This window comes from Typopeltis vanoorti, chromosome 23, assembly GCF_054136105.1.
Source record: "Typopeltis vanoorti isolate ZY-2024b chromosome 23, IOZ_Tvanoo_1.0, whole genome shotgun sequence".
Lineage (NCBI taxonomy): Eukaryota > Metazoa > Arthropoda > Arachnida > Uropygi > Thelyphonidae > Typopeltis > Typopeltis vanoorti.
Window position 1 is genome coordinate 47,360,152 of NC_143571.1, and position 26,470 is coordinate 47,386,621.

Sequence of the window (26,470 nt, forward strand, 5' to 3'; positions counted from 1 at the left end):
CTCCATCTCTGTCATCATCAACACCAGTGCCATCTATTGCCTACCACCACTACTGGTATTTCCACAGACAATCACAAACATCCATGCCCACGGCGGGATTCAAACCCGCAGCATTTTGGCTGGAGAGTGGTTACGCTAACCACTCGGCCAGCCAGACTGGCTGGCCGAGTGGTATAGATATATTGTTGGAAGTGGAGGAAATTAGAAATCTTGGGGTGATAGTGGATGTAGATAGTGAATAACCTCCTAGATGAGTCTTTGGCTCCATGAGTCTTAGGATAATAATAATAATAATAAATAGTTGTGAAAATGATGCCATTAATTTCATAGAGCATTCTCTCAAAACACATAGCGATGTTGTCAAATCCCATTTCTTGTTAATATGAAGTTTATGTAATTCCTTATATGCTTTCTGCTCATTCACCATCAGTCAGTCCTTCTACACTCCAGCTTCTCTTAATGTTGCCATCATTAGGATGAAATACACTGATACATGGATTAGTGTATATTGAATAATTCAGTATATCCTCTGCATTGGTTCTCAATCTTTCTTTGTCATCAAATAGCATCATCCTCTTGTCCTTCCATACTCATTTTTCCTTCTGCTTGCCACATATTGAAAGAACTCCATAGGGATTTTTCTTAATTTGACTGGCTTTTGCTGATTTTTCCAACCTTTTTACCTTCCTGGTATGCTCTTTGTATTCTTCATGCAATTGATCATTACCAAAATTCATCTTATATTGTTTCTACAGTGCCTTCTTCTTCCAGATTTCATGCATAATTTCTTCATCCATCCATCTTATTCCTACCTTGTTTAGTCATTTCACTTTTAGGATATCCTCAGACATTATTGCTGTTAAATAGCTCTTGATCAATGCCTGTGCAGTATCTGTATTCTTTACACTCAGCTCCTCTTTCCACCTGTAGCTCCCAGTTGTCTCCTAAGCTTTTTATAATCACTTGTTGTAGTTTCACATATAACCCTTTTTTTTATGGAAGTTCTCATAGGACTGGCTGAAACCCAGGTGATCACTTCATGGTCACTTTCACCAAACAAGGGAGAAATACATACTTCATTCACAATCACATCCTCTGATGATATAACCAGACCTAAGACACTTAATCCTCCATTATATTGCCTAAGATTATTGTCCCTTAAGAACTTGAGAAATTCATTTACCTTATTCCCTGATGCTCTGTCTTCATTTCAGTCAATATTGCTGTAATTGAAATCTCCATTAATGATCACCCTTTGCTTGCTCACTAAACCAACTTGCCTGTTACATTTGTCTCCACCTTCCACATTCCCTGGCCTATAGCATTACCCACAAAATATCTCATTCTATCAACCTCCACTTCACACCATACTGCTTCAAAACCACTGACACTTTTTTCTCCTTGTATCTCAACCTGTGCAGACATAATTCCCCTGCTATCATCAGCAGCACTCCCCCTCCCGTCTTGCTTTTTCCTATCTTCCCAAAAAACATCATACAGTAAACCCTCGATTTAATGGACCTCGATTTAACGTACTTCGGATTTAACAGACAAAATTTCTGGTTCATATGTCACATGTGAAAATTAACACCTTGTTAATTTTAAAATGCTTTTAACCAAGATTACTTATAATCAAATTAACAGGTTATTTTTTGCTATTAATTTCCTGTTAATTTTAGCAAATTTTGGTGAATAGGCGATCGTATGTTGGATAAACACTGTAGTAATTTAGGTGACATATACGAGTCACTGCTCATAAAACATTTATTACACATATTTTCTTAATTTTAGGGAGTTAATTATAAAAAAAACCAGCAGAATTCAAAAGTTCAGGAGAAAAACTTCATAGTTTTTTCAAAGCAGGATTACCTAAACCAAGCGCCTCAACATCGAACATTAACTTCACATTAACTTATCTAAAAGTGTGTGTAAAACAATTTTTTTGTTATTACAGTGCTAATATTGATAAAATTGCAGTATAATGTTACAGATATTTTTATTTTAAAAAAATCGCAATTTAACGGACACCCCTTAGTTGCAATTAGTCCGTTAAATCAAGGGTTTACTATATTCCTCTATTTCTATTCCCATCAAGATGTCATTCTCATCCAACCATGTTTCACTTATCCAAGTATTTTCAAGAACCTAAGCTCAGTCAATGCAACAATTTCATCTCCCTTATTTCTGATACCTTGGCATTCGTAAATAAACATAACAATTCATTTCTTGGTCTATAACCACTCTTACTCATGCTGTACCCTATCTGCGACTTCTTCTCACCTGCTCTTGTCTGCTCATCTTCTGTTTGACATAACCCCACAGACCCCCTCCCCCCCCATGTATTCCTGACCATTCCATTCCTATGCTGACAATCTAATTGCATGCATTCATTGCCACTTTCAGAATCCACTCATACTGTGCTCAGATCAAGTAGTCTGTGTTTCTTAGGGATGAGAAAGTAATGGAGAGAATCCAGAGGTGAATGACCAAGATGGTGAGTGGTCTGTGGAATACTCTCTATAATGATAGATTGAGAGTGTGAGTTGTGGAAGTTAGTTGATAGGTGAAAAACAGGGGATATGATAAAAACATTTAAGTTACTTAAAGGAAATGTTTCGGCATTTGGCTAGAGGAGTTAAAACAAGAGGTCATCTCTGGAAGTTGGGTAAGAGTGTGAGGACTAGATCTCTTGCCAAGAGTGGTTTATTTATTTATTTATTCGTATGGAGTTTCCTCCCTTTTTCTCCCCCATCCCTACTTGGGCGAGTTGAGCCCCCTCATGGGGGGGGGGGTTAAGTATTTATGGCTGTAGATCTGTGTGTGTTCACAGGGCTGGTTTGCCTGCTTATGGGATGAAAAACCCCAGATAAACTGAGGGAAAAAATTCACACCCAAGACCAGCTAACTTGGCTATGGCTGAGGAAGATCCTTAAGCTCCTTACATCATCAACAGGAATCGAACCTAGGACACTTCTTCCCCAGGCATATGGTTGCGAAGCGCACAGCCACTAGGCTAACCACACGGATGATGCCAAGAGTGGTGAATGAATGGAATGTGTTGCCAGAGTCAGTTGTGAGTTGAGTTTTTTTTCTGTTAATGGGTTCAAGGAGAGGTACCATAGATATTGTACAGATGTTTTGGGTGTCTCACGATGAGTCTACAGACTCCATGGAGGTGTCCATACGATAATAATAATAATAATAATTATTATTATTATTATTATACTTATGTTACTTCTGTATGGCTATAGCATTTTCAACAAAGCAAAAAAACAATCTCTCCATAATAGTTTTTTTTTTTGAACTCTTTGAAGGCAAGATATACACATACTTCATCATAAGCTTTTTCCATCTTATTTATGAATAATACTTAATTGGAATAAGATGGAATAGGACTTATGGATTATAGATCCCAAGTATCTGAAATGATCTGTTGATTGACTTTACCAACCAGGAGGTATTAGTCTCTGCTTGCTCCACGACATTTTGTCTTTGTGTAAAATTAAGTTTTATGCCTTCCATGCTGTAAGTATTAACCAATTTCCTCATCATAAATTAGTGTCATCCTGATATTGACCAGTTATCACTTGATTGTCAGCAAACAGTAGTAAATAAATGACACTCTCTGCTATTTCAATTCTCATAGCTCAGCATGAATTATTTCAATGTGCCAGCTCTATATTAAGGCAGATCCTAAACAACCTTAAAGTTTGGTCTATATCTTTGTCTCAAGCCTTTGGATGTTACAGACTCGGCTGATGCCAGTCCCCCCCCCCAAACACTTAACAGCTTCTCTGCAACTTCTGTACATTCTCTAAATCAAATTTGATACGACTCACTCACATTTATCTTCCTCATCACTCCCCAGAGTCTGTCCATGGAACTGAATCATAGGACTTTATCAGATCAACAAACTTCAAATGTGTTTCTTACCTTTTGGCAATTATTTTTTCTATGGTTTCTCTTATGATGAAAATATTACCAATGCAGGAATTTCCAGTAAGCCAGCCTGTTGTTCTAATAAACAGAAGGCAATACTCTTGTCTAACCTTGTTGATATAATTTCATTTCTTTTTCTATGCATGAAGAGATCCCAGCCTAGCACACATTCTGTTCACCTTATCCACACCACTCCTGATGTATATCTAATCACCCTGAATCTGCATTTGGTACCTTTCCTTTCTTTTTCTGTCAGGAGCACTAAATCTAAGTTTTTATTAATAACCTCTTTTAACACATCCGAAAAATTTGCAGTTAAATTCTGTATGTTCCATGTTCCAAATCTCAAAGTTTGTATTTGTAGTCAATTTCATTTTCTAAATTAATCCCAGTTATCACATAATGAAATTCAACTTCAGTCTCCTTGATATTGAAACACAATAAATAAAAAATTCAGTTTTTTTCTGCTGCAACCTGTAAAGCACTATTTTTGACAATTGGCTTCTAACAGCTAATATGAAAACCTACGAAGTTAATTATTTACATATATTCAAACTCACAGCCTATCTGTGGGTTCGAGCCACACACACACACTGTGCTTGTACAGAAGCTAGATCATATTCTAGCTTCTGCACAAAACAGTTTCTAATTATAAAATTAATTTTTTCAAATAATTTTTTAAAATTTTCAATGTTTATTATATTATAGGAGGCTATTATGATTGGATTAGGAAGCATATTGATAGCTACTGCTGTAGAACATTGTAATCTTCATAAACGTATTGCTCTTGGTGTTCTCTTAGGTGTAGGATCCACTCCAAAATGGTAAGCAAGGACAGATAGTGATTCAATATTTATCATACTTTCTGTGTTGCATAAGAACCAACTAATAATAATTATTATTTCTACTTGACCTCCTCAGAGTCATGAGACTCATTTCAGGAGTTTCGATGATTTACTGTCTGCAGTATCACCATCCTTTCATGTACTCGCCATTCTTCTGTCCTTGTACCACCCTTTGAAAAATCTTCCCAATGTTTCCAGTAAATGCCTTTCAACAACTTATATGTTTTAGTCTTATCTTCCCTCATATTCTATCTACTATATTGTGGATAACATGCCCTCAGTCAATCTGCATATCCATGAATGATATCAGTCCTGAGATCATTTTTGTTACTTGCCTTTGTATCCTCTCTAAAGTGTCTTCATCCCTTTCAATTCCATACAACCAAAGCTCTTTAGTCTAGATGTCTGATCAAGAGCTAATAAAATGGTACATTTTTATCTCTGCTGATCAACATCCTTCTCCCTATTGTAGATATCTTGTTTTTTTTTTTCACCACCTTTACACCACCTAGAATTCTAGCTCTCTATCAACCATTATACCAAGATCTCTTGCCTCCTCCAGTACAGTTCCACCAATTCCGGTTTTAGTCATATTATCTTTTTGTTATAACATTATTATGTTTTAATAAACAATAAACTTGAATGCAATTAAATAAATCTTTTTAATGAAGCTAACTTGCTGTTCAGCTTATTTCTTAATAATATTTCATGTAGATTGACTTTGCATTACCAGAAGTTGGAATGCAAAGTTAGGGAGAATTATAAGGAATGTTGCTGATGTTAATTCTCTTCAGGAAGATTTAAAACTTTTAGCTAGGACAAATCTTGAGGATCTACTTTTAATATTAATAAGTGCAAGATGCTGCATTTTGCACTTATTGTGGTTGCCTTCACATTTGGTTAATGTGTAGTCATCAACCCCTATATACAAGTAAGCCCAGTCATGAAGTGACTTCAAGCACAAACTTTGTTTTTTACACTTGGATAAAGGATGAAACCAAGAATATAATTTCTTGGCATCTTTAATTTATTCTGTATTCTGTATCGGTGGAACCATACGTTAGGAAGTTGATGAAATTTGAGATCTGGGGAGTGATTGACAGTGGACTAAAGTTTGGATAGCACATTGCAAAAGTTGCAAAGACTACACTTTGCTTTGCTTCTATAATAAGGAGCATATTGACAAGTGGAGATAAGATGATGGTAGTGACCAATGAAGTATTGTCCCCAAACATGGACTGTTATGCTCAAACTTGGTCATCAAACTTTTATTCTGATGTGAAAGTATGGAAGAGGGTTCAGAGATCAGTGACAAAGGTGATATCAGGACTCTGGAATGTTGGCATAATAGGCAGTGTGATAGAGATGTTTAAGTTAGTGAAGGGATTTTATTATTATTATTGGGGATGCTGTGTAGGCAGATGGATGCACACACGCTGTTATCACTGCTGTCGTTTTTATAGGTTTAAAGTGGTTTTAACGTATGTTTTTTAATTTGAAAGTACTACTATTTAATTCTACTAGTCATGCTGAAGACAGGGACATTTAAATCATCAAAATCGGCTAAGTAATATCCAAATTTTCAGTGCCAAAAGTCATAGAGTGAACTACTATCACCAACCAACTAACAAAGAACAAAGGATGTCGGCATTTTAAAATCGCACTACAGTCGCTAAAGGGAAGAAAGTCCAAAGGTCACCGAGACAGCGAAGGTCAAGCACAATGAGCTGTAACAAGTGCAATAAGCCATTAAGCGACGAAGAGGATGGGCTGCATTGTTCTGGATGTGGCAAAAGACAATACTTACAGTGCTCTGGGATCTCAGAAAGCACATGGAAAACAAAAGGAGTCACAAAATGGACCGAATGGTGCTGTCTACAATGCCGTGAGAAAATGAAGAACAAAGAACAGATGCCAAAGAAAAGCAATGATGCACATCAAGATAAGCCGCTTCCTAATCCTAAAATTACAGATAACTTTGATTCATTCAAACTCATGGTTAAAGACTTGCTAAATACACGCATGGAACAAATCAACAAAAAATTTGAGGAATATGAACATTACATACAGTATAATAACGTGACCTTTGAAGAAATGTTAGGAACCGTGTGAGAAATAAAGACAAAATTAATGGTAGCGATAGAAACACAAGAAACACTCGATCACGAAAATGAAGAATTACGGAAAAAGGTAAACACACTCAAGTGTCAAATGGAGCACATGCTATAAAAAGAAAGAAAAATAAAACTTCAAATTGAGGGAATACCAAAAGAAAAGACAGAAGATTTAAACAACATAATGCAACTGATCGGCAGCAAAATTGGCATTCAAGTCGCAACCACAGACATCACCTCTGTTAACCGAGGTCCACTATTAATCGAGGCCACCAATCATCACTCATTTTACAGCAGAAGTCTGAGAGACTCCATTCTTGCAGCAAGCAAGAAAACAAGGCCAACAACATTGATCCTAACTGACAAGAAACTCCCAATGCCAATCTATATATCTGAACACTGGACTCCATACTTTAAAAATCTTTTATACCAAGCAAGGAAGACAAAAACAGAGAAAAACTACAAGTTCCTGTGGACTAAGGATTCACAGATATTTATGAGAAAGAATGAAAACACTCAAGTTTATATAATTGCAAGAGAATCCGACCTACACAGCCTACCAATATAAAACACTAACTATTCACATCCTTAAGAAGAACAAGATTAGAAATCACTTAAAAACTATATAATGGAGATCTCAAATATAGGCGAACATATCCAGTCAGACAATATAAAAAGTTCAAGGTCTTTGACTGTTTGAAGAAATGGTCAGACAACATTTCCACCAATACCAACTTCACTATCGTACACACAAACATGAGAAGTATAAAAAAACACTAGCTTACATTGATAACACTACTCAACTACACCTTGATAAACATAGATGCACTAATACTGACCGAGGTTGCAATAAACGACAGAAATTTACGCATACAACATTAATAATTACCAAACCTACAACTTATGTAGACCAAACAAAAGAGGAGGTTGCATCATGGCATTTATCAAAGAAAAATACAATGTGACTGAAAAACAAACTCATTTTGAACATGCAGAAACACTAATTTTGGAAATCGCAAATAGTGACAAACATAGTATCAAATACACAATAAACATAATATATAGACCCCCAGATAATAATCCACTCAGCTTTCTGCATGAGTTAGAAGCATGGCTAAGCTGCATCGAACCCCGTACAACACATCCTAATAGACGACATTAATATAAATACTTTTGACCATGCTTCTTCAACCACTAACACATATCTTGATATACTAAGTCAGTACAACATAAATCCTACCATTAACTCCCCAACAAGAGAAGAAATACTCAACAATTCACTAACACAATCATGCATGGATCATATCAACATACAGGCTCACATCCATACATATACATCATCAGTAATTAACGTCAAAATTACCGATCACTACTTTGTCTCAACTTCGTTTTATTATGTTACCCCCCCCCCTACCACCACCACAAAAGTCGACAAAACTCAATCATATTAAAGAGTATTGTCAATAACCATGTAAAAAATAGACTGGAATTGCCTACTTAAAATATATGATCCTCTAACATTATATGAGAATTTCCAACTTCCTTCCTTTCTGTGTGATGGTACAGTACCCCCCCCCCCCCCCTGGCATAGGCATAGAACCAGCATAGAACCGGCATAGGCTGATGAGTCAGGCCTATGGCTGGGTCAATATTATTCCTGGCTGTAATCGGTGTGCTCAGAAGACCAGTTTGCCTGCTTGCAGGATGAAAAACCCCAGATAAACTGGTGGAAAAAACCCTGTTGTCCACGCCCAAGACCGACTAACTTGGCTGTGGCTGAGGAAGATCCTTAAGTTCCTCACGTTGTCGACAGGAATTGAACCTAGGACACTCCTTCCCAGGCATATGGTTGTGAAGCACAAAGCCACTAGGCTAACCGCACAGACAATTTCCAACTAAAGTTCACAGAAATATACAAAAAAGCAACAAAGCCTACACAAACAAGGCAACAAACAGACAACAATCCATGGATAAATGGCAACATACTAAATAGTATTATTGTAAATGAAAATCTATGGAAAAAACTAAAAAAGTCACCCAGTAACACACATTTACAAACATTATACAAAAACACAAGAAATCAACTAACAACAAAAATTCGTAGGGCAAAAAGACACTACTACTTCCAAAAATTCATGGAATATAGTGACAACATGAAGCAAACATGGGCTACACTCAACGAATTAGTAACTCAAAAAAAGAAAACTTCAGCACAAGATTTTATTGCAAAAAGTTTCAGTCAGGATACAAACCAAGAGGAATTAGTAGACTCATTCAACCATGCCTTCATAAACAATATCACACAACTCAAAAAACGACAATCTACTAATGATCAACAAAAAACTACTGACACAAAGTCAACAACAAACTATGTATTTTCCTCCTGTAACAAAACAGGAACTGAAAGGAGCACTCTTACAGCTAAAACCAAAGACCACTCCAGTAATAGACAAAATAAGACTCACAGACCTTTTAACACACTTTGAACAAATAAATCTAATACTTTTGAGACTCGTGAACATAATATTCGACATTGGCATTATTCCACAACAACTAAAAATTGCAATAATTACGCCAATTTACAAAAATGGTAAAAGAAACAATACTCAGAACTACAGACCAATAGCTACCCTACCAGTCATTTAAAAAATTCTAGAAAAAATAACATACACCAGACTACAGAACTATTTACAGAAGTACAACATCATCTCACATAACCAATATGACTTTCAGAAAACAAAAAGCACCATCACTTTATTAGAAGACATCGCCGAAGCAATAAACAAAACTCTCGATAAAAACAAGTACACGTTCTTATACGGCTTGACTTAACCAAAGCATTTGATACATTTGAACAACATGACATACTACTCACCAAACTATACTTAATAGGTATAAGAGGAACATTGCATACATGGTTCAGGGACTATCTCTCAAACAGAACACAAGTAACAAAAATAGGTACATGTCACAGCCTGGGTATACACATAAAACACGGTGTCCCTCAAGGTGCCATATTATCACCCACTCTATTCAACATATACATTAATGATGTTTATAACCTGGCCATAAGAAGTCAAATATTTCAGTAAGCAGATGACACTGCACTACTAACAATCCACACAGACATCAACACGGCTCTCTCCAAATTACAACAAGACCTAAATTAAATCACAACATACTTCTACCAAAACGCAATTGTAATCAATGGCATCTACACGTAATCCTCATAATCAAAGACTGCAAATTATGTAACAAAACAGTCAGTAAAGTGTATAAAAATTGGCATCCCTTATCCGCTCCACTAAAGACCCCCCCCCTCCAGACCTACCTGGTGTATACCAGGTCCCTTGCAGCTGAAAGCTGTCCTACTTTGGCCAAACAGGCAGGACAGCCAATATCAGAATTACAGAACACAAGGACTACATCCGGTTCCACCAATACAGCCACTCTGGTCTTGCAGACCATGCTTTGGATACCCGCCATAGAATATGGTGGAAGAAAGCCGCGATCATTCGCCGTAGTAAATACAAGTACGAAAGGCTTTTCATGGAATCAGCCTCAGCCCTAAGAAACAATTGAAACCTCAACAAATTTGGCTGCATGAGACTGCCTCAAATTTGGGAAACCTACATCAGAAGACCTCAGCCCAATCGCCCAAGAATACCAACATTGCCCGCTAGGGGGCACCATTAGGACTTTAGGAGAAAGAATAGCTTCCTGCTTCATCCTCATTTACTGTTTGCTGTGCCTGCTTGCACATGTCTTGCTCACAAGTTCCTGTTGAAAATGGCAACGTGATGTTGCCGAAATACTGGAAGTGTATTAAAAATTTATTTTAATGTATATCCTAGTCTACATTGTTATTTCCCTTAGCTATTAAGTAATAATGCATAACCAATGTCTAAGCCTTTCCACTAGAATTAATAATAATAAAGTGTATAACAATAATGAAGATACTGATATAACAAAAAAAAAACATATGAATTTGTACCCAAAGGAAAAAATATTGTAAAGAAATAATGTGCCTTAAACTGCATATAGAATATCGTACAGAGTATCAATGTAATATGCATTAATTGTAAATATGTAAATACTCTGTATGATGAAAATAGAAAAATCGTTATTTTATACATAATGTGTAAACATGCAAAAACAATGTCAGTAATAATCATCAATGTTAATATTATAATAATATACGTTGTAAACAATTATTATTGATTAAAAAATATTATGTACATGCCCTCATCTGTCTATGAACAGTTGTATTCGTGTAATGTATTATAAATATTATATATATATATAAATTATTATTATTACCATTAATATATGTATGTAATTTATCTGAGACATTATCATATTATTATTATCCATTATTCCAAAATTCCATGTAATATTCATTGTTAATATTAGAAGAACACATGTTGTAAATATAGATGTCAAAAAAGAATTATAATCAAAATTTTAATTGAAATGCAATGTAGAAAATGAATCACAAATGCAGCACTTAGCGCTGAATTTTCAAGTTGGAATGTCACAAAAGATGATTATTGTAATTGTGTAAATAAATTAAATAAAAATTATTATTAAAAAAAAAAAAAAATTGCACCTCTGCGGCGTTGGCAGACTCATCATGAGAGGTTCATTTAACTGACAACATATTTATCATACCGAATTTTAAAATCCTTAACACTCCTTGCATTAACAATACATTCTGGTAATGCATTCCATGCACTGACAATTCTCCATGTAAAAATTCTATTCCTCACAATCTTCTTCATCACACTCTTACATAATTTTCAGGGATAACCTCTGATTTTACCCTTCTCACCTTCTACTCTTTTCATAATCTTATCTAGATTAATCTAATAAAATCCTTTCACTAACTTAAATGTCTCTCTCATATCACTTCTTTTCCTCCTGTCCACTAAACTCTGCAATCCACATTTTTTCAACCTCTCTCCATAGCCAGCAGTCCAAAGTCCTGATATCGTCTTACTCACTTGCCTCTGAACCCTCTCCAATATCTCCACATCACACTTAAAACTAGGTGACCAGATCTGAGCACAATTTAGTCCAAGTGTGGTCTGACCAGTACTTTATACAGTGGCACAACTACTTCCTTATCCTACATGTTAGAGTACTTATTATCATAGGAGCACTATGATGTCCAGCCTTTGCAACACTAACAATATAGGATTAATACAGGGGAATTATAAAAAAAGTAGAAGGAGAGAGGGGAAGAATGAAAGACACTACCTGGAAATTGTGTAAAGGTGTGATGAAGAGAGATCTGAGGAGTAGATTTTTACATGGTAAGTGGTGGTGGGTGAATGGAACACATTGCCAGCATGCACTGTGAATGGCAGGAGTATTAAGGAGTTTTTAAGGGTCAATATGGTAAATATATTGCTAGTCAACTGGACCTGCGATAATATTGCTGATTTCGTGGGGATCGCTATTATAATAATAATATAGTAACCCTCAATTATCCAACCACAGTGAGAAAAGCAATTTGCTACTTGGATAATTAAAAAATCTTATAACTTAATATACAATTATGGTGCTGTACCAGAAGGTGGTTGACATGCTAATGCAGTTTAAGGACCAATTAATTGAAGGTTTGGTATTTGAAGGTTAGATAGTGTGAGAGATCACTGTCATATTCTTACACCACTTCCAGGGATAACCTCTTATTCACTCGCTTACTGACGTATTAAAAAAAGTTCACCTGTGTCAATCCGAAAAAATCATTTTAATAACAATTATATCCCAATTAGTATCTTTCAAATCCCCTGTTTTTATTGCCTGTCAACTAGCATTTGTAACTGACAGATCTTCAATCTCTCCTTGTAAGGCACATTTTTTAGACTATCACAATTTTAGTCCCTCATCTCTAGATCCTCTTCACTATCTCTTCATCCCCATGGAATCCAGGTTACCATATCTGTGCACAGTAAGATGTGGTCTTATTAAAGCCTTCTAAAAAATGAACAGCAATCTCCTTATCCATGATTTCAGAGTTTCTTCAACATCCAACTAACCTTGATGAGTTATTTTGGCTGCCTTTTCAGTATATGCCTCTAAACGTCAACTCCCTATCCACAGTCATCCCCAAATCCCTGGCCTCATCAGTTTCCTGTAGTCTGGGTAGTGGCCCTTCTCTTAATGCATAACATTAGACATATCCGCAAGGAGATGTGTTTTGCATTATGGAAGATACTGAGATAGGAGTGTTGGTAGCTTGCTCCACCTTTGCAAGGAGTTGTCCTGGTGTTGTACCACCTTACCCCAGTCCTGAAGATACTTTCAAGCACAAACTTTGTTTGCTCACACTTGGATAAAGGATTAAACTAAATTTATTATAAGAATAGCAGTAGCTAAGAAAGTGATGACTGATTTAACTAAGATCTGGAAAGACTGGCACATCTCCAAAAAGATCAAAATTAAGCTTGTAGAAAGCTTAGTTTTTTTCAATCGTTCTCTATGCTTCTGAGTCTTGGACAATGACAAAAGATGATACAAAAAGAATTTCAGGTGTTTGAGCTCTGGTGCTGATGAAGAATGTTAAGAGTGTCTTGGACAGAAAAATGAATAAACAAAAGTATCCTAGAAGAACCGAATATCCACACAAGACTGACAAACAATTGACAAGAGAACTGTGCAGTATTTTGGACACATATGCAGAAGGGAAGGCAACTGTCTGGAAAAAATAATCATCCAGGGTAAACTGTGTGTAAAACAAAAAAAGAAGGAAGCCCCCAGCAGATGGATTGACCAAATATCAAGAATCACCAGGCTTAAACTAGAACAAACGATAAGAAAAGCACAGGGGAGAAAGAAATGGTGAAGCATCATCAGGAAGGTCACGAGTCTTCAGACACGAGGAGATCTGAGAGAGAGAGAGAAACAGAATACATTAATTTAATTATTGCAAATATTTCGTCAAAAAACTAACTGGTCATTATTATTATTATTATTATTATTATTATTCAGGCCTCCATGGAGTCAAAAGATTCATCGTGGGAGGGCCTTCCTAAGAACATAAAGTCTGTCAAGATTCATCGAGGGGAGGTCCCCCTTAAGAAACACAAAGTCTATCATACCACTCCTTAAACTCATTGACCGTTCTTGCTCTCACCACTCCATCAGGCAATGCATTCTATGGTTCAACCAATTATCGTTGCATTAGCATAATCACAAGATGAAGCTAGAACAAAGAATGTTAATACTATTTAAGGAGCTGAGCCACATGCCAGAATGCTACTTAGCTGATGGCTACAATAAAATAAGATTGCAATTATGGTTCATATTTAAGATTAAGTGATTTTTGAAATCGATGGAAAAGTCTTTGCCAGCCTAGCTGGCCTAGTGGTTAGCATATCTGCTCTCCAACCAAAAGGCTGTGGGTTCAAATCCCCGTGGGCATGGATGTTTGTGATTGTCTGTGGAAATACTAGTGGTGGTGATGGGTGGTAGATGGCATTTTTGTAGTTCCAGTTTGTTGTAGTTGCTGGATTGAGTGGTAGAGACAGAGAGTTGTGGAGTAAGCCCTCCCTCAATGAGTCTGGGACTCCCTGGAGGTGTCACATAATAATAATAATAATAATAATAAAATTAAATTTAACTAGATAATGAATGAATTATAGCATTATATAAATTAGATTTTAATAAAATTAAAATATGGTGGGGGATGTACTATTATTTGCCATTTATGAGGATGAGACCATCCCAAATCTTCGTCACTCCATGATATCCTATGGTCCACTCCATGCTGAACGAGGCTAGATTTTTAGGTTTATTGTTGTTGATATAAGATTGGAGTTCTTGTAGTCATTTTTCAACAGAATGTTATAATGTAAATTAAAGTTTTTATTCTATTTTATATTTTATATTATATTATATATATTTTATTATGATGTTATATTATGTTATTATTATTATATTATATTATTATATTATATATTTTTTATTACTATGCTATATTATGTTATTATTTTTATATTATTATATTATATATATTTTATTACTGTTATATTATGTTATTATTTTTATATTATATATATTTTTTATCCAAGTGTAAGCAAACAAAAATTTTGCGCATGAAATAACTTCACGACTTGGTTGCTTATATAGAGGCTAATGGCTTCATATCAGTTGCCTTAGTATCTTAATATTTATAGTATAACCAAGTTAAAAAAAAAAAATTTCAACATCTATCTCTAATCCAGAGTATTTTAGTGATAAGGTGTGATACCCCTTTTGACAACTTGTATATGGAAATATGACTTTTGCATTACTTCAAACTTTGTCTCACTTCTGGGTGTAGCTATGACTAATGAGACCTCAGTAAAGGTCGAAGGACCACTACCAGTCTGGCTAGTGGGTCTTTCCCATAAAGCATAGCATTATTCGTGTCCATAAGGATATTTGCGTTGTATTATGGAATAATAAGGCAATTGATATGAAGTCATTAGCCTCAATATACATAGCCCAGTCGTAAAGTTATTTCCTCTGCAAATTTTTTTGTTTGCTTACACTTGAATAAAGGATTAAAACCAAGATTGTAATTTTTTGGCATCTTTAATTTAAAGTACAAGCAGAAAAGGCATTCACACTGAATCTCTCTCTTTCTCTCTCCCTCCCTCCCTGGTGGGAGGGAGAGAGAAAGAGAGAGGTGGGATGTTTATCTTTCACGAATGGTAAATAAGCAAAGATTTTGTTGATCGTGAAAAATGTAAGAACTGAATTGTATCTTTTCAGGATCTGAATTGTCTCAGAGGTGCCTGCGATGTATGGGATAAGGACTCACCATACAGATTCAGGGTTCTTGGGGATGGGCTGTAACAGTCCAAGATGATTTAAACTTCCTTGAGATGAAGCCATTCTGTAGTGAGATGCATTGGATGGTGCTCAATTCTTGTTGGGAGAGCTTGAGAATTGGAGCAGATAACATGCTCTGTTGAGTAAAGATTTGAATATGTCTATTTTTTGAGATGGGTGATGTGCTGATTTGCAGTCTTTGTTATAGGGCTTTTGAGCATCAACTTCCTGTGTACTAAAACTCCAAGTTTTCTTGCCTGATCTGTTTCTTCTAGAACAATTCTGCCAATATAATATGCCACTGGATATCTCATTACACCAAAGTGCATAACTTTACATTTATTAACATTGAACTGAGAGCCATTTTCATATGCCCATAATTCCAGCTTATTCACATTATCCTACAAGTACTGCATGTTAGTTACATTGATGATTGCTCTGCCTATCTTTGCATCATCAGAAAATAGTTGTATCTGTTATTAAATTCTTCCCATTGTCATTAATGTAAAGATTGAATAACAATAGACAAGGACTTATCCTTGGTCTGTTGTTATTGTAATTCAAGAACTTTTCCTGGCATATCACCTTAAATCTTGCAGACTCACATCTATTTTGAGGATCCTGTCAAAAGCCTTAGCAAATTCTAAAAGTATCATGTATTCGTTTCCCTTGTCTAATTCAGTGGTAATATTATTATAAATTGGGAGCAAGCTGCTCCAACATGACCTTCTCTTAGTAAACCCATGCTGTTCATTGCAAAGTCGACATTCTCTGTCAACCCATTTCTGTTATATGAGCATTTGCTAACTTTCCAGAAATATTCATCACTGCTCCAGAAATACTATTAGTTCAGTAGTTGAAAACATCATTCTTTGAGATGGGATTATCATACATTCTTTCCACACCTGTGGAATCTTCCCTGTGCTGTGACTCAAATTCTACAACTAGGTCAAAGGAACAGCCAGTTCAGCTGAGCATTATTTTAGCATTCATACCATCCTTCTTCTTCAGCTTCATTCCCACTCAAGTACAGTTGCTGCAGCAGATTTGTGTTATCCCATCAGTCCCTGTTGCCCAATTTCAGCATGATCACAACTTCAGCATAACTCTCCTCTCCTCTATTTTATAAATACGGTGGTATCTCGCTAATCCGAACTAATAAAAACCGAGCTCATTCGGATTAGCGAATTTTCCCCCAAGAGGCAACAATAACTAGCATTTAAGACAAAAATAATCAGATTCTAATGATACATCAATTTAATTCTGTAAATAAATGAATTAACTGATAGAAAAAATGCTACTGCCCTGTAATATGAAACTTAAAAAATAATACAGTACACAAGTTTATTTTAATAAAAAATTTAGTTTGTATGTACCTGGATTGTTGAGGATTCTGATTTAATAAAATTGCATAGTTCAGTACGTAACTTAATTTGCATAAAAAATATCACTTTCTTGTACACAACACAAAAAAAAAATGTTTCACAAAATAACACAAAAATTTTTTTTTTATTTCTTTGTAAAAAAAAGTTACTGATTTTCTTTTGCTTCTTGGAAGGTAAACTTTTTTTTGAATGCTTCTTCTCGGAGCTGCATTAGCAGTCAAATTTTGGGGAATGGCATATCATTCTGCTTACTATACACATATTAAAAATGTCAACTACTTCTTCATGTTTTACTTTTTTTCCCTTCGAATTCTTTATCGTCATCATCATCTGCTAATTCATTCTGTAGCGTCATATTTATAATTTCAGCATCTGATTTGATTTCAAATTCACTTTCGGTTCTACCTCTGATCCATTCCGTAACATCTGTTTGTGAAATTTCAACATTTGGATTTATAATCTAACCAAATTATGCACATTTTGAATTTCTGCTTTTTATGTATCACTGTAGTTATCTTCATAAATTCTAGAAGGCCACAGTTTTTTCATGATGCTCAACAGCAGTGATTCATGACGACAATACAGCACGTACTGTACAATATAAAAAAGCAAACATGAACACACAATAAATCAAAATAGGCCTACAGTATGACCGTACAATTGACAGTATGAAAAAAAAATACTGTATTGTAATAATAATAAAATAAATAATAATAGTTAAAATAATAATTATTAAATAAAAAGAATTGTACACAAAATAATAATACGTAATAAATAAAACTTTTGTTTTCCTTTCAAACCACAGTTTGGATTACTGGAGGGTTCGGATTAGCGAGATAGTACTGTATTGTGCAACCAGTGGTGTCACTGGGGATAATGGAAGATCTGTGTGAAAGAAATGAATGAGGGATGGATCATAACCAGCCTGCTTGTTGTCTTCTGTTCTAGTCAAGGATTTTTATAAAGCTTTTAAAGACACCAATCCAAATGTGAGAACAGTATTCAGTGGTTAGATTTCTCTATGATTTGTATACTCATTAGTTGTTCAGAGATAAAGTAATATCTGGGGCAAAAGAGAAAGCCTAATTTATTGCATGTTGAGGATTTTTGTGATATTTTTATGCAAAGAAAAATTGAATATAGTTATCCCAAGCAGAGAAATCTCATCTTGTTTAGAGATTTGGATATTGTCAAAAGTAATCCTTTTGACAATATCCAAATCCTTTCAAAGAGCACCACAAGTTTGGTGCTCTTTGAAGGGATTAGTTGCAACAAAACTACATCCATTATGGTGAATCCCTATCCAGTTTAACTCAGCATGGTGTTGACATGGATCATAGGATCCTTTGAAAGATGTACAGCTCATCCATGAGGATCCTTTGGAAAGACATAGCTATCTGCAGAACCCATTTTAAGTGCAAATGTTTGTTCATTCTTCTTCTTCCTTCACCAGCCATTGTTTGTCCACATCTAGGCAAAGGCCTCACCCAAAGGTCACTGTTCTATTCTATCTTGAGTTATTCTATGCTACTGATTTCCACTCACCCTTGTCCTCATCTCTTTGGTCTTTCTATAGCTCTCTTTTTATATTTGGGAGTACCATTCAGATACTTTGTCCATTTCTGAGTGTTACTCCTTGCAACATGCCAGCCTGGTTGGTCGAGTGGTTAGCGTATCTGCTCTTCAGCCAAAAGGCTGGGGGTTCGAATCCTGCCGTGGCCATGGGTGTTTGTGATTATCTGTGAAAGTGATGCTGGTGGGTGGTAGATATGGCATTGGTGTAGTTGCAGTTCATTGTAGTTGGTGGATTGAGTGAGTGTTGGAGACAGAGAGTTGTAGAGTAGATGCCCTCCCTCGATGAGTCTTTGGTCTCCCTGGAGGTGTCACGTAATAATAATGTAACCTGTGCATTGCACTTAGATCATTTAATGGCTGTTATGATGTTTCTCATTATATACAAGTATTGTGCTTTCTATCTTGAACAGCAGTGATCTTTAAGGTGGTTCTCAACTTGTTAGTTAATTTTTTAGTCAGCTTCCATATGTCATGATCAGAAGTATATAGCTGTTCAATATTTTTCCTTTAAGGCAGTTTGGGATGTCCCCTTTGAGTGTTTCATAGTGTTTTCCAAATTCCACCTAAGAAGTTGAATTCTTCGTATTACTTCTTTCTTAATGCCTCCTCTTTTGTCTTAAGTAAGCATGGGAGTTTAACATAACAACATAGTAAGCATAACAGCAGTTTTTTTTTTTCCTAAGCTGCTTCTCTAATTTCACTTCTTCCTTATCTGTTTACCAGACTCCTGGTGCACAGTGTACGCTTCTTATATCTGATGTGTTTTAATCATTTTCCATGTTCTGCCAGTCTTATTCCCAGGCAGCTCATCATTCCTGTGGTGCTGATATCAGCAAGCTCCCATATTATAAACACATGTGAGCACAGCAGAAACAAAATATTTAAGGATACGTAAAGATATGTCAGATTAAATCACAGTCCATCTTCAGAAACTATTACCAAAAACCAAATCAAACAAGGAAGAATATTTACAATTTGTTAACCATCCAAGGAAGGCATCAAACACTGAAAAAGCAAATATAAAAAAATTGATGCAACAGGTTAAGATACTTAACAGAATGATTAACAAATAAAAAAAAATAATAAATACATTATTAATTACATCTGCTTAAGATAAGAATTGCCCAAAAATTGCCATCATTCTGATTTCAGTTAGATATTTAAAAATCTGGGATGAAAAAACAAAGGAATTACAGTGAATGAAAATCAAAGAGTGCTAAATCACATACAATTTGCCTGATGGTATTGTTCTTATAGGCAACTCAGCAGAAGAACTTCAAAAGATTATCAATGATTTGATTGCCGAAAATAAAAAAAAAAAGATTAAATATGAACAAAAACAAAATAATGTATACTAAATGAATTGCAAAAAAAGAAAAATACTAATATGGCTATGATAGATAACAGAGTTTCATATAAGACAATATTTTGAAAATTATTATTATTATGGAAACTCTAAGGAGTCCTTAGACTCATCGAGGAAAGCCGTAAACATCATGTCAAGAACTATCCAACATTTGTGCAGTATCTATCATGCTTTGCTTTGAACTCTTCACAGTCTGCACCCACAACAGACTCTGGCAACCTATTCTACTCATTCACCACTCTCCAAGCAAAAAACCTAGTTCTAACACCCTTGTTAACTACACTACTCTTACTCAGTTTCCATGAATGGCCCTAGTTCTCCCACCAACACACCTGTTCTGAAAAATTTCCTTTGAATTAATCTTGTAAAAATCTCTCAGTAATTTGTATATCTCTATCATATCACTCCTCCTTTTCTGCCTATCAACCAGTTTCTGTAACCCACAAATCTTCAACCTGTCCTTGTAAGGTTCATTCCACAGACCATCAAGTCAGGAAGATGTATGAGTAGCGATGCTGATATCAAATTCCTTTAGTGAAATTTAAATTACTTTTATCTTGGACATATGAGTAGGGTCACTGTTTTAATGTTGCCTAGTGCTGAGGAGTTGTGGAAAGGAGATCAGTGCTGCTTGGCCACTAGTTAAGAACTGTTTAGCAGCAGCAATGTCTGAATGCTTATGAAAGGTCAGAAAATTAAATTAGTTATGTGCAAAATGGATGAATGGAAAGATAAAGTATGGCTTGGAAGAAGAAGGCATTATAAGGGAAGCATGAAGTAGAGTAAATGATAATAATGAGATGCATGAGGAGTACAAAGAGCAAACCAGGAAGGCATTTGGTTGGTTAAGGATAGCAAAAGTGCAATGAGAACAAAAATTAGTCTATCAGGATAGGAAAAATCCCAAAATTCTTTTTGATATGTGGCATTAAAAAAAAAAAAAGAATGGGTATGGGAAGATGAAATTAGTTGATGAAAATGGCAGAATGGTAACCACTGTGCAAAATATACCAAAGGTATTCAAGGAACAGGTCATTAAAATATTTCATCTTTATAAGTGTGGTATCATGCAGAAGGCAGAGCCCTCCGTAGCTTAGTCGGTATAGAAGAATCCCTTTGGTCAGAAAGACCTGGGTTGATTCCCGTCCATGACATGAGGAACTTTTATCTAGTCTCTTTCGATTAGAGGTGAGTTAGCCAGTCTCATATGGAGGTAGAGGATTTTTTCTCCCGGAAACCTGAGTTTCCGGGAGAAACCTCGTCAACACATGCTACTACATTCAAAAATACATACTTAATCCCTCATTAGGAGGACACAACCAGTTGGGGCAGTCGAGAAACAGGGTAACCCCACACGAATAAAATAAAAATAAAATGCAGAGAAAATCATGGAGAATAGACTGATGGTGAGTACATATTATGTACTATATATGGAGAATTAAGCAAACTTGTTGTTAATAAGGCATTAGAAATTGATGACACATTACCAGGTATTTCAAAGAAATATTACAGCAAATTAATGGCAGCCTTGACATAGATATACTTGTTTAACAAGAGTTTTGCAATTGGGAGAGTTCCAAAAGCATAGTAAGAGGGCAAAATTGTTCCACTTCACACACAAAAAACAAACAAAAAAAGGTGTGATAAAACCGTGGCTTTGAATTATAGACTATTCTCTATGTCTGACAATCTTTTTTGCAATCTACTTGTGTTTAGCAATCTATATGTGTAGTTCAAGAAGGTGACAAATGCATTAAACAAGGGAGATGCACATACAGTGGTATATTTAGATTTTAGAAAGTCTGCTGATAGATTACCCCATGACAAGTTGGTAATTAAAAAACAGAAGATATATGATGGCAGCATAAGATGAGTGGTAATAATTATTTGCATAAAGAATACAAAGAGCAGGCAAGGAAGATAACTCACTTGATATAATAAGGTGCATCATAAAGTATCATAATGAAGCCAAAAAAATCTGTTCTTTTGATAACTAGCCAGTAGAAGAAAGAATAACTATGGAAGGTTAATGCTAGTCAGTGAAAATCATAGAATGATAACCACTGCAGAGGATATAGTTGAGATATTAAATAAGTAATTCATACAGGTATTTCATCCTTGTGAATGTGATATCATGTGGAGTTTGAGTGTGGCGGAAAGAAGGAGGACTGACTGATGGTGATTGAGCAGAAGGTATATGGGGAAGCGAGTAAACTACATGTTAATAAGGTGGCAGGATGATGATGATATATATCCACATGTTTTTAGGGATTGTTCCAGGGAGTTGCCTTGATGTACTTATTTAACATGCATTTTACAGGGGATCAAGTTCCAAAGGAGTGGAAAAAGGACCAAATTGTTCCTCTTCATAAGGGAAGTAATAAGACTGGGGATTAAAATTAAAGACCAAGAGCTGTGTGTCTGGAGTGGGTTAATGTATTGGAGAGGTTCGTGAGGACTACTACTACGAAGAATTGAATTGATAACTGCACTCTCTTTGAGGAACATCTTGGATTTGTTAAAAAACAAACATGTTTTAGCAATCTACTTACTTATTATGGCAAGTACATCAGACAAGAGTGATACTTAGTCAGTAGTATATTTATGTTTCTCAAAAGCCTGTGATAGATTACCAGATGATAACTTGGTAATTAATTTAGTATGAATGAATTAGATAATAAATTTCTGAGTTAAATAGGAGATTGGCCATCTAATAAGTGTCAGTAAGTTGTGTATGGGGGAGGAGAGATATTTTAGAAGACGATAGTCATTAATGACGTGTCTCAGCAGTCTGTCTTAGGGATTATTGCTGTTTAACTTGAATATTAATGATACTGAGAGAAGTTTAAGTGGGGATTTGTAGTTGTTTCGGGAAGACTTAAATAGACTGTGGGAGTGAACAAATGAGTGAAATTACCAGTTTAATGTTGCAGTGTTGTCAAGTAGGACTTTAAATTTTGGGACCATGAATGGGATGCATAATATTTAATTTTTTTTATTTTTTATATTGATCTCATACATGACAGGTCAAAGGATCTATAGACACATTAGCCAAGTGTGAGGTGCAGGTGAAGACCGAAATAGAAGTTTATTGATGTTTTTTTTTGAAGAATTGCAGGTTATAGTTTCGAAATACTTCTTCAGAAAGGACATATTCCAGAGGACATAGGTGTATGGAATAAAAGAAGACGAATAGAAGCAGGTTCGGTGTGTTTGTAGTTGCACGCTAAATGAGTGCTGAACATCTGCAGTTCTTGTATTAACAGGTGAAACAGAAAATGCAGGAATGATGGTTGCCAATTCACTGGAGCTGTGACCATGGAAGTACCTGTAGAATAGACACAGTGCTGAAGCACTGCATCTGTGAAGTGAGTCTGTAAGAGAGGGTGGTTTAAAGAATTCATGTGAGCATTATTCTAAACACAGATGGATTTGGGATTTGTATATAGTAAAGAGTTGGTTGAGAATAAAATAGCTCTTGAATGAAAGATAATGTCAAATTTCTTGGAAGCTGAGGAGGCTTTTATTGATGTGACATGTTTATGACAGAAAAGACTGGAGGTAAACTTTAGTCCAAGCAAAGAGATCTGATCTTGTTTGGTGATTTGTGTATTACTGTGGGTAAGGGTAGGCAAACTGGGATCTCATTTACACGAGAAAAGGCAAGACTGTGTTTTGGTGGCATTGAACATAACAAGGTTGTTCTCACCCTATTGAGGATAGCATGCAAGTTAATGTTTAAGGTACCAGTTGTAGATGATCTTGTAGCCTGGGATTTCAGAGTACTGCATGGTATGTTAAATGAGTAGGATGAGTGGAGAGTACCATTATCTGTAAAGCTGTGTATGGGATTAGTGGTGATTGTGAGTAGGTCATTTATGTACAGGAGAAAGAGAGTGGGTGATAGGGCAGAGCCTTATCATCAGAATGATCAGAGCGAAAGCTGGTTACTCAATTACAGAGAGCAGCAGGAAGACTGAAGGACAACAGTTTGTTTAGTAGGCCTTGATGCCATACATGGTTGAAAGCTTTGGAAATGTCAAGGATGACAGCACAAGTTTCTCCAAACCTTTCCATGGTGCATGTCCAGTTGCAGGTGATGTAAGCTACAAGGTCAGCTGTGGATCTTGAATGGCAGAATCTGTACTGATGATAAATTATTAATTTGTGAGCCTCAAAATAGTGGAGGAGTTGGCTATTGATGACTTTTCCATTATTTTGGAGAGGACAGAGGTGATGGCAATTGGTTATTAGTTTGATGGTAGACTTCTGTTAGCCTTTTTTTGGAATAGGATAGATATGAGATTGCTTCCATGCATTGGGATAAGTACAAGATATGTATAATAAATTATAGAGACGATGCAGAATGGGTGGTAGCTCTGGAGCACAATGTTTAAGAACAATTGGGAAATCATCTTCTACCCTACTGGAATCCAAGTTCTATATGCCATCAGTACCAGAAGACTTTTTAGTGTCCAAGTTATTTAGTAGTTTTCTGATGATTTTTTGTTGAAAACAACTGTAGGAGGCATATAGTACTTGGATTCCAGTAGGGTAGAAGGTGATTTCCCTAGGTCATCTATGCAGAAGTTTGGGGGAAAGAGTGATGCCAGGAGGTCAGCTTTATCTTTGGGTGAAGTAACAGTAGTGCCATATAAGCAGCAGAGATATCTTACAGGAGGCAGAAGAGCTAAGGGATCTGGAAGGGATGATGAATACAGATTTAATATTTAGTAGACCAGTTATTAAAACTGTGAGTACATTAGAATGGATTATAGCAATGATGTGAAGGACATTGGTATGAAGAAATAAAGAGGTTATGGTTCCATTGTATAAGGCCATGATGAATTTTTTAACTCTATTCAGGCTTGATGATAATAATAATAAATCCTTCTTCACACATTCAATAACAAAATTCTTCTAATTTCTATAGTCTTTTCATTAAGAATTTGACCTTCTGACCAAGCTATTTGAATTATGTTTTGCTGAGACTATGACAATTTTATATCTCCATATTTGAGCACTTTGGTTTGAATATAATATACTCCATCTGCTTTTCTGCTACCTTTAATATTGAAGATGCTCATAACTGCATTCCTCTTGGATATTTTTATTATTATTTTATGTTGTTGCCTTGTTTAATAATTATTCCAGATATATCCACATCTTCATGTTTTATATCAACTTTATCATGTCTGATTTCCTTATGGTACATTTTCTTCCATTTCCAAACTCCTTTTTTTTTTTTTTTTTTTTTTTTCAATAGCCTCCAGAACATGTTAACATCATCTATGGTTCAAAAGTTGATAGCAAAGATACAATAAAATGAGAAGAATGTTTGTTGCAAGGCATATGCACGCAATGATTTTCCTGAGAGCGGTAGTGAATGTACCAAGATTATAACACTACATATGTTGAGGGCTTCACATGTAGCACGCTCTAGATATGATATGATAAAGTTGTTGGATCTACTAGAGTCTCTCAGCTCTCTAGTGTTCTAGTTATAATGATGACAAAAATAATATTGACATGAACTTCGACTTGTTAAACCACATGTAGAATAACTTATCTTTCTTATATTTTGCTCTATATTTCATGAGGACACAAAATGATTTGCTAGTCAGAAAGTCTGTGAGATTTCTTTTTTTTTTTCTGGAATGTTTCTCTCATTTTAGATATAACCCAGAGTCTTGTTTTTCTGAAAATGAAGTAAATCAGTTTTTCACAAATCTTTATGTAGTGAAAAAAGTCTCACTTTTAGAGTAATTAATTATTCATTTTATTTCTACTAAGGTTGATGCTGGGTTTCATGTTTACAGCAATGATTCTGTCTATGTGGATTGGACCAACTCCTACTGTTGCCATGATGGTACCAATTGTAGATGCAGTCCTTACTGAACTTCATCATCCAGACATCCATGAAGCAAATGGAGATATGATTGAAGGTGATACTTAAAATTTACAAAAAAAAAAAAAAAAAAAAAAATGAAACATTAAAAATTTATTACAATTTCTATTGAAATTTAGCCATCATTAAATATTACAGATTTTTATTATAATCAGAATTTTATATTATAATGTTGTGATTGAAATTTAGTCATCATTATCAGATCTGCATTGCTTTCTTGGCATAGGGCTTGTGTGATTATACTCCTCTACTTTTGACTAAATTTTAGATATTTTTGCTATTAAATAGTGAAATAGTAGTAATTTGTTATAATGCAATAATTTGCTTCGCATATATATATTTTTCATATTTTTAATTCTTTTAAAAAAATATAAATTACCGTTTTTATCTAAAAAATACATTTTCTTATTGCTTAACAAATACCACTAGAGCATTTGTTAAGTTTAGTATATTTTCAACATGCTATGATTTTCATATTGTTAACTTTTATCATTTTCTCATAATATTAAGTCAAT

The 26,470-nt window shown here is 35.2% G+C and overlaps 1 protein-coding gene across 1 annotated transcript in view; it reads left to right on the forward strand.

Annotated features, from left to right (window-relative positions):
- LOC150093820 (Na(+)/citrate cotransporter-like) overlaps positions 1–26,470 on the forward strand; it is a 221,918-nt gene that overhangs the window by 24,106 nt on the left and 171,342 nt on the right. Inside the window, exons 3-4 of the mRNA XM_090412651.1 lie at positions 4,648–4,763; positions 25,841–25,992. Of these exons, the coding sequence (XP_090268777.1) occupies positions 4,648–4,763; positions 25,841–25,992 (268 nt within the window). The remainder of the gene's footprint in view (positions 1–4,647; positions 4,764–25,840; positions 25,993–26,470) is intronic.